The sequence below is a fragment of the Dendropsophus ebraccatus genome, chromosome 3 (genome assembly GCF_027789765.1).
Source record: "Dendropsophus ebraccatus isolate aDenEbr1 chromosome 3, aDenEbr1.pat, whole genome shotgun sequence".
Lineage (NCBI taxonomy): Eukaryota > Metazoa > Chordata > Amphibia > Anura > Hylidae > Dendropsophus > Dendropsophus ebraccatus.
Window position 1 is genome coordinate 39032679 of NC_091456.1, and position 13441 is coordinate 39046119.

At 42.5% G+C, this 13441-nt stretch overlaps 1 protein-coding gene across 13 annotated transcripts in view; it reads right to left on the reverse strand.

The window, feature by feature from the left end:
- Positions 1-616: 616 nt before the first annotated feature.
- ZNF219 (zinc finger protein 219) overlaps positions 617-13441 on the reverse strand; it is a 70301-nt gene continuing 57476 nt past the window's right edge. For all 13 annotated transcript variants that reach the window (XM_069961520.1, XM_069961507.1, XM_069961508.1 and 10 more), the window contains 3 exons: positions 8563-10373; positions 4869-5000; positions 617-2033 (listed from right to left, as the gene is read on the reverse strand). In XM_069961520.1, coding sequence (XP_069817621.1) covers positions 1456-2033; positions 4869-5000; positions 8563-10327 — 2475 coding nt within the window. In that variant the 5' untranslated portion in view covers positions 10328-10373 and the 3' untranslated portion in view covers positions 617-1455. The remainder of the gene's footprint in view (positions 2034-4868; positions 5001-8562; positions 10374-13441) is intronic.

Genomic DNA, 13441 nt, shown 5'->3' on the forward strand with positions numbered 1-13441 from the left:
AGGATGGTCATTTCTATAATGTGAATCTATTTTGAATTTGGTGCAGGAATAGACTTCAGAGCACCTGTTCTGCCCACCACATACCGGTGAATCTTATGAGACGGAGCTTCCCGCTCCATCTCCATAGCTCCTCCAGTGAGTGATCCAGTGTCATGTTAGGGCTAGTAAAATCGACGGAATTCTTTGAGCAGAGAGCGGTGGAAGTGAAGGCGTGCAAGGCGTCCCATTGAAACAGATGGCAGGCGGGATTCCCCGGCGGATTTTACTCTGTGTGAACTGCCCTAAGACTATGGTGCGGGGTTTCTCACTGGAGTTTGGAGCTATGAAGGCTGTGCGGGAAGTTTCATGTTATTAGGTATTATGCTCCGATCCTGTAGTTAACCACCGCTTTCCAACTTGTTCAGTACAGACCTTTTTTTAGTTAATGACTTCCTATGTAACAACTGAAGACTCTTAATAACGGTTACAACAATAATAATAGAATGCCGAGGTCAGATAAGAGCTTCGTCCCTGCCAAATTCCCATTGTTATTTTAAAACAGAGTTTATTTAATTTTTTCCAAATTTATTTATTTTTTCTACAAGAAAAGAATAAAAAAAAATATAGAAATCTCTAAATGTGGAAATGTATTCTTTCAGCAGAATTCTAAATCATTTGGGAATGTGGAAGAAGGGGCATGTGTTTTGGGGTGACTACCGGCGGCTGGGTCTGAAAAAAAACGATCCAAATTATAATATCAAAAATAAAGTCTCAGCAACGACCAGAAAGAAAATTTTCTGGGGCAAAATAATCATTATTACTAGCATGTCTATTTTTATCCTTTATTAACCCTACGTCTAGTGTTTCTCATTCTATCACTAACTTTCTGCGATCCTATTTCTATAGCTGGTTCTCTCATCTCATAAGTCAGATATGCTGCAAGCATTCTACCACAGTAGTGAGAAGCATCCTCCCTTACTCTTTTGCTTTTGCGGTTACAAGGTTTTGCCTGCATCCACTCTCCAGAAATCTCACATTTATTGCTTACTCTTGTTACTTTGAATACCAGTCATTTTGTTAATCGTATATCTCTCGACTGCTAACCTTACTGCCACTGACTGTCTCTCCCAGGAAAGGGTATCACTGACTGTCTCCGTCAACTGCAATATATCTTTTATGCCCAGCTTTCTTCCCACGGTACCTTCCCTAACTCTCTCACATTCGACCTCCATTTTTTCCTGTCTCTGCCACAATCTACCTGGCTGTTACACCCACACGCCCATTTTCTATGTTCCTCAATCACTCCTTTCATTTTCTTGCTGTCTTCCCTCTCTATCCATCTTAAACCCTGGCATCTTCTCTATCTAACCATCACACTTCATCATGCCTACACAATTCGTCTCTCTTTATATGTGGATAATGGATTTTGGGCAGGTACAGGGCACTTCTTATACCATCTGCCCTTTAATTTTTAGTTCACTCAGTGCTTTCACATGGCTCTGGGCTGTCTCTCAGGCTGGGACCTTGGGACTGTGGAGAAAGCACAGGACGGGGTCTTCCTCTTATATAGCCTCCCTTTCTACGAGATCTTCTCCCATGATGCACTTGGAGATGTAGGCTCATTAGCTCCCCTACAGAAGTTACAAATGGACAGTACATGCAGCGATGAAAAGGGTTTCCTTGAGACAAATCCAAAGGCTCGTGCTCTGGTCTTCCATTAGTTGGCTGATGTGAAGGACTCCTTCTCCTCTGTCCACCTCTACCAGGCATGCGAGGAAATGCACTAGGACCCTGGCCCTCAGTCACATGAAGGCGGAGGGGTAGAGAGGTTGCATCTTCACAAGTTGCAGGCAAATCAGTGCAGGAATTGGCCCAAGCTGCAGACACAGGAAGTAGTCGATCCTGTTGGGTTGCACCTTGCTGAATGTTCTTGCCCCTCAAGGGGACACCTGCAGCAAGTTTGGAGTCCCGGTGATGTCTCTGCAGATGGTATTTCAGAGACCCAGACTGAGTGCCAGCATATGAACAATGAGGACACTTATACGGTCGCTCTCCTGTGTAGAAGGCAAAACACATATAAGCATCAAATTAAAAAAAACAATTACACATGAATAAGAATGAAAAGGTCCAATAAGAAGAATAAGGAAGAAGCCACAGCAGATTACAAAACTGGACAAAAAATTGACTTAGGGTAGCTTCACACGTACTGGAAACGCAGCGGATTTGAATCCTGGTATGGTGAACTTTTATAGGGTTATATACCCCCAGCTGAATTTTCATTCATCTGCGAGTATGTAACCCGGCCCATTTAACCCCCCGCACCCGGCAGCATACAGTACCTGCCCGGCACCGCGGTTGCATGTCCCGTCTGTCTCGCTCAGCCAATCAGTGCACGGCAGCACATGGAAGGGAACCTCACATGCAGCCGTGGCGCCGAGCAGGTAATGTATGCTTCCAGGGGTTAAAGGGGCTGGGTTACATACTCGCAGCAGAATGAAAATTCAGCTGCGGGTATATAACCTTATTGAAGTTCACTGTATCAGGATTCACAGCGGATTTTGCTGCAAACTCGCAGCGTCAAATCTGCTGCAAATCTGGTACGTGTGAAGCTACCCTTAGCACTTAGGTCTTGTTTGCATAGATTTTTTTATGCATTTTCATTTTTTTTTATTTTTTTTTCAAGACTAGAAATAAATCCTTAACAATCCTTTAAACTAATTGTTAACTTGCCCTTAGTGGAAAATGTCCATGGAACAACAATTGAGACTTAAAGGGGTTGTCCATCGGTTGGCCTTTTTTTTTAATATAGTGCTGCTGGTGCATATAAAACAATAAACATGTTATCCTTGTCCGGGTCCTTGTCTGTCCTCCTCTGGAGCCCCCTGCTGACACAGCCTCCACTTCCGAGATACACTTGTTTCGGGAGTGACAGCTCATTCAGCCCACTGGCTACTGGGCTGTCCCATCTCTGTTAGTCACTTGCAGAGCGGGCTGTCACACCCAAGAAGTGGAGGCTCTGCAGTCAGCAGGGGACATTGGCAATGCCCAAGGAGGACACAGAGGAAAGAGTGGACAGGTAAGGATAATATGTTTATTGTTTTATATGCATCAGCAGCACTATATTTAAAAAAAAGGCTGCCTGTCGGACAACCCCTTTAAGGTCGTATTACACGGCCCAATGTTCTGGGGAAGCAAGCGCCGACACGTCAGTTAATCGCTTGCTTGCCCCTCAATCAATGCTCGGTGCACTGAGCTATAAACTGCACAGACAGTGACTGGAGAGCAGTGGGAGGGGGCGCCCGAACAATCCTTAGATAGTTCGGCTGTCCCACAAATGATTGTGATTTTTGAATGACTGTAATTGTGTTAAAAGACCACAATCAAACGTTTTTCAGCCTTAATGGTCGGTAATATGCCAAGTAAGGCTGATCGTTCAGTGCAGTGGGTCCTTAAGAAAGTAAATTAATTAATTAATTTAAAAAAACAGGCCTTAAGGGTACAAACCCACACACCGTATACACAGCAGATACGCAACAAATACGCAGCAAATACGCAGCAGATTTGTTGGTACAGATTTGATGCTGTGTTCAGTTATTTAGATATAATCTGCTGCGTTTTTGCTGCGTATTTGCTGCGTGTTTGCTGCGTATTTGCTGCGTATCGCTTATACTGCGTATTGCTTATACGGTGTGTGGGTTTATACCCTTAAGGGGTAATTCGTACAAAGGCACCAACAAAAAAAAAAAATACATCCAGATACAAATAACAAATGTAATTGATTACTGGTGTGGTCTGACATTGGGCCTTGCATCTGGCATAAAACTGCCCCCATTGCCCTATAAAAAGGCTCTCTGGGGCTGCTATTGGGTAGTGTACATCTTGGTTAAAGATTGGTAACTGCTAGATATTTTGCCTAGTTGGTCATTTTTTTTTTAATCACCTACCATCTAGGCCATTTTGACCAAGCTGTTCAGTAGTGTTCAGAGCAGTGGTTATGTGAGGGCATACATACACAGCAAACAGGCTCTGGATGCCCAGACAGACCCCCACTTGAGAGGACTGATACAGCAGCACGAGCAGCTCCCACAGTTTTCTTGTCTACCATCCAGATACAGGTGGCACCTTCATTGCACACCCCTGGACCATTTCTAGGCACTTAGCAGTAGGAAATTTGGTTTCACAGCACCTATTACGTGTCCTGCCATTAACAACCTTAGCTTGCAGTGGTGTCGAGGGTGAAAAACCTGGACTGCATTGGAACGGAACTGTACAACCCAAGGACCACCTGGAAAACATGGATACAGCCATAGCTGTATCCATATCTTCAAGGCAGTTCTTGAGCTGTATCCAACCTTTTCAGCCTGCAGGATTCAAACTCCGATCAGTTTTGCTTCGTACAATGCAAAACAAAGCGGATTCACTCATTTCTAGTCACAGAGGTGAGCTGCATCTATCACACATTTTTAGATACGCTATAAGGCTGGGTTCACACATAGTATATTTCAGGCAGTATTTGGTCCTCATGTCAGGTCCTCATAGCAACCAAAACCAGGAGTGGATTAAAAACACAGAAAGGCTCTGTTCACACAATGTTGAAATTGAGTGGATGGCCGTCATTTAATGGCAAATATTTGCTGTTATCTTAAAACAACGGCTGTTGTATTAAAACAATGGCAGTTATTTACCGTTATATGGCGGCCATCTACTCAATTTCAACATTGTGTGAACAGATCCTTTCTGTGTTTTTAATCCACTCCTGGTTTTGGTTGCTATGAGGACCTGACATGAGGACCAAATACTGCCTTAAATATACTGTGTGTGAACCCAGCCTAAATGTTGGAAATGCCGTCTTAAGAGGAATGTTACTACAATCTCAGACAAGGTCATACCTGTATGTACACGGAGATGCACCTTAAGGTGATGGGAAGAACGGAAGGATTTAGCGCAAAACGGACAGTCTCTCCCAGTTGATCCACGCGGTCTGTCTACCTGGGAAGAGTTGACACTCCATCCATTCTTATCTGGAGAAGAAATGAGGTGAGTGCTGAAAAATCACACAAATAACTTACTCCTCTCTGTGCCTGTGGAAAGAGCAAATTCAAAAACATAGGTTTCCCCTAGAATAGAGGTAAATATTAGAACTGAGACTACATACAGATGAAGTAGAACTTGCTAATGTAAACTCTGTTGCAGTTCTGGCTAGGATACAGTATCAGTGGTTTTTGATTGGGCTCCAGATAAACCAAGTTATTACATTGCCCCAAAGATTATAATAAACACCACATCATCTGTTATCTTCATATGTTACTACTGACGCTTCTTTAGGGAAGCTCCATGTAGGCTGACTGTCTGTAGGATCACTAGTTAGTAAGTAAACCACGCCGGGCTGAGACTATTTTCTATAATTTTACTGGTTGTCTTTATTTAATATTTGCTTATTCATTCCCATTAAAGAGTCAAAGAGGCTCTCCCAATGTTCCTAAAGTGCAGCAAGCTGTACCACCTACTTGCTTTCCCCCATACCTGACCCTGCTTGGCACACAGCTTCCAGGTGTCAATCATACAGGGAGGGGGGGGGGAGGAAGCACTCAGCTTGCAGTTATTCAGCAGCTTGGAATAGGCTCTTTGCTGCCTTGTACCAGAAAATAAAAGCATTTCTCTAAAGGCCCTATTACACGAAGTGATTATCAGCCATTGCGACCGATAATCGCTTTGTGTAATAGAAGACAATGATCATCTGACATGCACAATGTCAGCTGATTGTAGTCTTTCAACAGGCTAAAACACAAATGATCAGCTTGGCAATGATCTGCTGCCATCGCTCTGTGTAATAGTTGCGGCGACAGCAGACTGCCACTATCTTAACTATTGTTAAGCTACTATCAAAGTTTGAATGAAAAATATATGAGTTGAACCCGGTCATCTGGTGGGGACTGCAGTCCATAACAGATGGATTGTGGAAGCCTTTGGATTGGACAGGGCAGTTGTCCATAGGATCCGGCGCGCAGGGTCCGTGGATAACTGGTACGAATGAGTTTTTTCCCAGTGTAGCCCTTGACTGGGGCTGGATTGGCAGGATAAGGAGTTGAGATTAGTTGCGGTTATCTGTGCAAGCTGGATAAGTTGGATTTTTTGATATGGTTTACGTTTACAACCGGTACTGTGTAGAGGTGGAGGGGGTTGGCTCTGGTCTTGTCTGCCCGTCTCCCCTGTCCTCGGCGCGGTGGGGGTGTGGCTACTCCGCAACCTAGTGGGTTGAGTGGTTTTAAGTAAGTATAGGTAGGGTGGTGGGTTAGGTAGGATAGGGGTAGATAATAGAGGGGCGCCCTGCAGGTTTAACCACACGGAGAGAAAGGAAAAATTTGTAAATGATGGGTAATGTTTTGTTAAGAACAATAGGAGTAACTGTACCTATGGATTGGGATTGTTGTTCTATGAGGTTTTAATGTGATTGTGGGGTTGGGATAGGGGGGGGGGGGGGGGGGGCAAAGAAAAAAGAAAAAAAAAAGACTGCCACTATCTTCTATGGGCGGACGATTTAAAGGAGAAGTCTAGTGAAAATATTTATTTAAGTATTGTATTGCCCCACAAAAGTTATACAAATCGCCAATATACACTTATTATGGAAAATTCTTATAAAGTGCTTTTTTCCCTGCACTTATTACTGCATTAAGGCTTCACTTCCTGGATAACATGGTGATGTCACTTCCTGGATAACATCGTGATGTCTCCTTTAACAATCGCTTAGGCAGCCCCCCCTCACTTACCCGCTTGCTGTTGAAACGTGTAATAGCAGCGAGTGGGGAATGAGGAACAAGCTTGCTTGCTCCCTCTCATCGCCCTGTTTAATAGGGGCTTAAAGACTGATATATGAAAGGTACCATGTGTCTCCTTGTCCTAACAGCTATCTAACACTGTCAGCAGTTTGGAACCTGAATCACAGCTGGCAGATTCCCTTTAATAAAAGGAGTATCCCATTTATTCTTTGTGAAATGTAAAGTGATTTCACATTGGTGCAAAGGTCCTTAAAGGTTTTTTTGTGGCAAATAAAGAATTTGTGTACTGCCTCCCTGTGGAGTAAAACAACTATAGAGCGCATATTTACCTCCCTTGCTCTCCCACTGCTCCTGTTGTCAGAATTCCCAATTCCAGATGCACCTTTGTTCTGCAAGGTATGGATGATGTCCCACTCCCCCTTAGACAATCACAGAGCTGACCAGACAGTGTGTGTGGGAAGTCATTGGAAGCTGGCAGAACAAGAGTGCCGTTGGGATCGGATTGGGTGCAGTGAGGGAGAAAGTAAGGTAAGTATGCACTCGTATTGTTTTGGGTTTATTTGCATAGAAAGGCAGTATACAAAGTTTTCCCAGAAAAATCCCTCAAAGATCATATTGGACATCTAAGAAACCTGTTGTGTAAATTTTGATCTGATTGGTAACTATGGAAACATTGCCTTTCTTCTTAAAACTATATAACATAATTTATTCAAATATGTTCACTTTCTGGCCCAACTGCAAAATTCAGCACATCTATACTTATAATGATGACATGTATGTCTGTCACAGTGAGATAAAAGAAAAGAGAAATGATTGACAGTTTATTTCACAACATTAAAGTGCTGCTGATCTCATGAGTGGGTTGAAAATAAAACCAAAGTACAAAAAGATTAAAGCAGTTACTTTACCTAACAATCTGTGCATGTATATTTCTGCAGGGCTTATATTTTAAGAACGCTGCAAAATGGCCATCTCTACCCAGTTATTCTAGTCTCACACTTCCTATTTCACTGCATTTTATTTTGCTAAACCAATTGATCTATCGTTTTAAGACAATGAAAGGGGTTATCTATGATTAGAAAAAGCACAGCTACTTTCTTGCAGAAACAGCACTACCCCTGTTCTCAGGTTGTGTGTGGTTTTGCAATTCAGCTCCATCTACATCAATGGAACTAAGCTGCAAAACCACAACCAAACTGAGGAGAGGCGCTGTTTCTGGAAGAAAGTGGCCATGTTTTCAAAGAAGGCTTGACAACCTGTTTATTGTCAGTGGCCAAGAACACACAATGGGGGAGATTTATTAAGGGGTGTAAAATTTAGACTGGTGCAAACTGCCCACAGCAACCAATCACAGCTCCACTTTCCTTCACCAGAGCTGGAAGCTGAGCTGTGATTGGTTGCTGCGGGCAGTTTGTACCAGTCTAAATTTTACACCCCTTAATAAATCTTCCCTATTGTGTGTACAGACATTATTTGGGCTTAAAAAATGTTTTGTGGCCGCAGCCAGTCTCTGTAAGGTTGAGCATATTTTGGCCCATTATAGAGTACACATAATGGAACACCATTTTATAGGCACTTCAAGGTAAGGTTTAGTTCCATGGTTTAGGTCTTCCTCCTGAAATTTGTGCTGATAAACCAATTTACTTCCCTTAACAATAAATGCCATACATTTTGCAATATCAGCATCTGCTGCAGGTCAAAGGAAACTGGTTAATTTAATAAAATACAAGCTTTACCCTTTGTATATGTTTTAACACTTTTGTATATTATGAACACATGGAACCAAAAAAAACTAGAAGACCCTTACCTGGAAAACCCACTGTTTTCAGTACAATTCCAGACGACCCCTGGGGTAGCATAACCTTGGAGGAGGTTGCTTCTCCAATTGCGGCACTCATTGCCTGTCCCCTGGCAGATGCCCCTGCTCCATCCTGATCTCCATCCCCACTCTGTACTGCTCTTGCTGTGGCTTGAAGCATTTGGGAACAGGTAGCATCCCCTGGAGGAGGCAGCCTCAATAAGAGGCCAGAGTAGAAATTTTGATATCCAAGGAGCCTGGAAGAGGAGGATGATGATGGGGAATTTGTAGTGGTTACATGAGAAGATTGGGAAGGTTGATGCACGGGTGGTTCCTGACCTCCTACTCCTTTTATCTTGCCAATGTGGACCTTCATATGGTTCTTCAGAAACCAAGACTCCTTGAAGCATCGTCCACAAACTGAACATCGATGATCAAAGGAATCTTTATGTTTGCGCATATGACCCTTCAGGAACCAAGACTGAGTGAAGCTCTGAGAACAGATCTCACATTTGAACTCAGCAGGAGGCAGAGCTGGGGTGGGATTGGGGGCAGGCAAAGGTGGAACAATCTTGGGTAGCTGCGGTGCTGAATGTCTCCTCTCAACATGTCCCATCAGCTCACCCTCCTGAGATGCTGCAAAGTCACACAGGTGACACTTATAAGGCCTATGAAGTATTCTGAGGTGACGCTCCAGTTCAGCTGCTTTACGGAATTTACCTTTGCAGAAAGGACAAGGGTGGCGTAGTGTTGGAAGTGGAGCAGGTATAGACAAAAGAGGGACCGGTTCCTGAATGTTATCTGGTGTTGAGTTTTGTATATCAGAAGAATTAGGTTCTTTCTCATGGTGTTGCTCCAACAACAGAGGCCTTTGGGAATTTGTCTCAAAGTTCTTGAGCCCTCCGCGACCTTGGTTAAGAGCCCCACGCACCTTGTGCGTGCTTGCATGGAGTGCTAGAATGCTGATAAAACGGAATTGCTTTCCACATATTGTACACGGGAACTGACGAGACTTAGAACTTGAACCATCAGAAAAACCATTGGAATGACGTTGAAGATCCAGTTCTTCATCAGCAAAAGAAAGGCTTAAAAGGGAAGAAGGTGCAGGAGGAGAAGGCGAGGCCTGAGATGGGGATATGGAAGATGGTGGAGGAGAGGGAGAAGTTGGTGGTAATGAGAATACTGGTGAATCTTCAGTATTCTGTGGAGAGGTTGGAATAACTGTAATACAAGGGGAAGTTGGAGGCGAAGAAGGGGCAGAAGAGTCTGCAGGAGGGCAGGGAGAAACTGGTGATGGGGATGGAGAAATTGGAGGAGGAGAAATAGATGGTAGAGGGGGAGATAGGGCAATGGAAGGTGGACTGGGAGCTAGTGGAAGGGGACAGAAAGTTACCCTTTGAGGAGAAAGACTTTCAGGTGGGGGGCAGAGAGAGACAGGTGAAGGGGAGACTGGAGGAGAAGTGAGGGGGAGAGAAGTTGCAGAAGAGCTGATACATGCTAAAGGTGAAGGTTTAGAGGGTGAACACTGGGAGGAGAGAGGCAGAGTACTGACATGATGAATTAAAGCAGCAGGGGGTGATGAAGAAGTTTCGGGAGGGGCTGAGATGTGAATAGGAGATGATGGAGTTGAAGGGGAAGCAGACTGAGATGATGCATTAGAAATATTGATTTGCTGGCAAGCAGATGGAGAAGGAGGAGAAGAATTCATATGAGAAAGAGGAGGGGATTGCGAAGGTGGCAGTGCTTGAGTAAGAAGGGGTGGAGCAGAGTCCATTGCTAAGATCTCTCAAAGGGTCTCTCCAGGGGTGTTGATTATTCGCCTAAAAAACACAAACATGAAACTTTTTTAAATTTTTTTTTGATGTTTTAGTTTGTAGCTCTTATTAACTCTGTAGCTTCTAATGTATATAACCCTTCATTCCCTTTCACTCTACTACTATATACTGAATACTGTTCCACCTCCAACTTATTTATTATTATTATTTTTTATTTTTATTTTTTTTTTGCATTAAAGTAATAGTGAATTGCAGCAGGATGAACAAGAAGTTTCATGTATCTCACAGAACTTTTTAAAGGTTTCCATTGTTTTGTAAGCTATAACATTAAAAGACTGGTAACAGGGTCACAGAGGGTATATATATATATATATATATATATATATATATATATATATCAGATATATGATGCCCCTACTCAACTATTTGAATTCCAGATGTAGCAGCAGGTTTTCACTTCAGACACTTAAGATATGCTGTAAATATCTGATCTATGTGGTACCCTCTGACCCTTAAAGCCAAATTATTCATCTGCATACTTATACTCATGTAGGTGGAAACCAAATGGATAGATGGCTGAGCACCTACATAGCTCTCTACTGAAGTCTAGGAGACTACCTTAACTGAGAGAGCCATTTCATACCCTCTTATACATATCATACCCTCCTATACATGGCTTTTATAGATACATTATCTTATAGTGCTGATTCTAGGGTAGACGCTAAAAAGAATTGGTGAGGGCTATTGGCTGACCAGAACCACAAGGCCACATCAAAAACAATTTACACACTAAAGAGTAGAAAAACAGTCCCACTGTTCCATTGATCAAAAAATAGCATCCTCTGGTACATTATACTAAAAGGATCTGGTGTCTGGTGATTTTTGGCTCAGTTTTGATGCATATTTTAAGCCACAGTAAGGAGCGGATACAAAAATAAAAATGAGGAGAAGCATTATGTTCGCTTTATGAGCCACCCATGGCTTTAGCTAAAATGTATTTAAGAACTGCACAAAAAATTGATTGAAAACGTTTTCATCAAGTTTTCTTATACGTGATATATTTTTTTTTAATATATGTATATAAATAGAGAGAGAGAGGTTGCTCAACAAAAGGATAATGAAATGGATGACCTTACTATTGTGAGGCTAGCCGTCTACATACATTGCTCTTCCCATTTATCCAACTTCACAACTACCAGAAACATGAGATTGAACATTAATGCCTTATGGTGATCTACAACATGGGTGATCTGAAGACATTTTGTAGAATTCTGCTACACAGCTGTACAATGTACATGCATTGGTAGCCATTGAGACATTAGGGGAACTGAGAACAACATCCATGGCGGTACACACACAACAAACATGTATTCTATTCAAAATGAAAATGTACCTGTTGTTTAGATCGGTACCGATCGGGGAGAAGACACGTTGAAGAGTTAGAAAAAAAGAGTCAGACTTATAATGGAGCTTTATGGAGCCTTTTTTTTCTAACTCAGAGCGGGGAGCAGATATAGAGCAGCACAGTCCTCTCCCCCACTTGTTCTCCTGATCGGTATGGGTGTGAACACTCAGACCTGGACCGATCAAAACTTTTGACATGGCTCTATGTCATGTCAAAAGATTTTTGTAGCAAAAATGACACTTATATAACATATATATCCTACAGTACTAGCAACATTATAAAAGAAAATAATGCTCCTAAAATATGTTTTTACTTGAAACCAGATATTGAACATTCCCATTTTTTGTAACTGTTTTCATTGTCTGACTATAGATTTTTTTTTTTAATTTATAAAAAATCTTTTAAATCAACTGGTGCCAGAAAGTTATATATGTTTGTAACTTACATCTATTTAATCTCAAGTCCTTATCAATCTTCCAGTACTTACCACCCGCTGTATGTCCTGCAGGAAGTGGTGTATTCCTTCCAGTCTGACACAGTGCTCTCTGCTGCCACCTCTGTCCGAGGCAGGAAAGCTTTTTTTATGGGTATATGCTACTGCTCCTGACAGTTCCTGTCACAGACAGAGGAGGCAGCAGAGAGCACTGTTATAGACTGGAACCACTTTACCACTGCCTTCAGGACATACAGCAGCTCATAAGTACTGGAAGACTTGAGATTTTTAAATAGAAGTAAATTACAAATCTATATAACTTTTTGAAACCAATTTCGCCAGAGTACCCATTTAACAGCATTCAGAAATATGCTAAGCCGCATAAAAAAATCACATGGACAATAAGAACCAGCAGTCTGGAGGCAGCCTGGCAACTTCTGTGGGTAAGTGTCCTGTGCAGAGGTCACAGTGCAGGTAGCTTAGCCATAGCCGTCCTATATGACCAATGGTGAATCATGTTTTATCCCCCTCCATCTTTCTAATAAAGGTGGTACCATTCATTGCAATGTTGCCGATGATAATGAGAGAAGTAATCTGTACAGAGCAGGAAGTGTCAGCCTATTGATGACTACTTATAACACTAGGTCATTGACTGATGATACATTGCCTTTACATTTCAAGGTCACTCTCACTCTTATCTCATTTTACTCCAAAAATGCTTATCTGCTTCTTGAAGCGGTATTGGGCGTGTATGCCGTGTGCTAGCAGCTCCCTTGGATGACATATCACTGACCTTTGGGGTGTGATAAGGTAAATAAATGTATGTCAATAAACTGTGAATTAAACTTCACTACTTGATATATGACTCACCTATTGAGTTACTAGCATTATGCTAGTATGCTAGTATGCGGAGCTAGCTTCATGCTGTGTTCTAGCTGTATGGCAACAATACATTACATTACATTTCCATTACACTGAATGCCCAGAGATACATCATTATGCCCATTGAGCTAAATACATATGCCTGTGACTTCTACTTAACGAAAGAGTTTACCAAGTGTATAAAACACAGCATGTACACTTTTTTAACAAGAAATTGGACCGAGTACATTAGAAACAAATGTAAACTAAGGGGCACATTTATGAAAGCTGCGCCTCTGGCGTACTCAAGGGAGAAGCCACAGATATGCCCCCTCTCCCTGGCATATGCCTGCCGTATCCCCCGCTTGCCTTATCGGTGGGCAGTGAAGCGCGGCAAGGTGGGGAGGAGGCGTG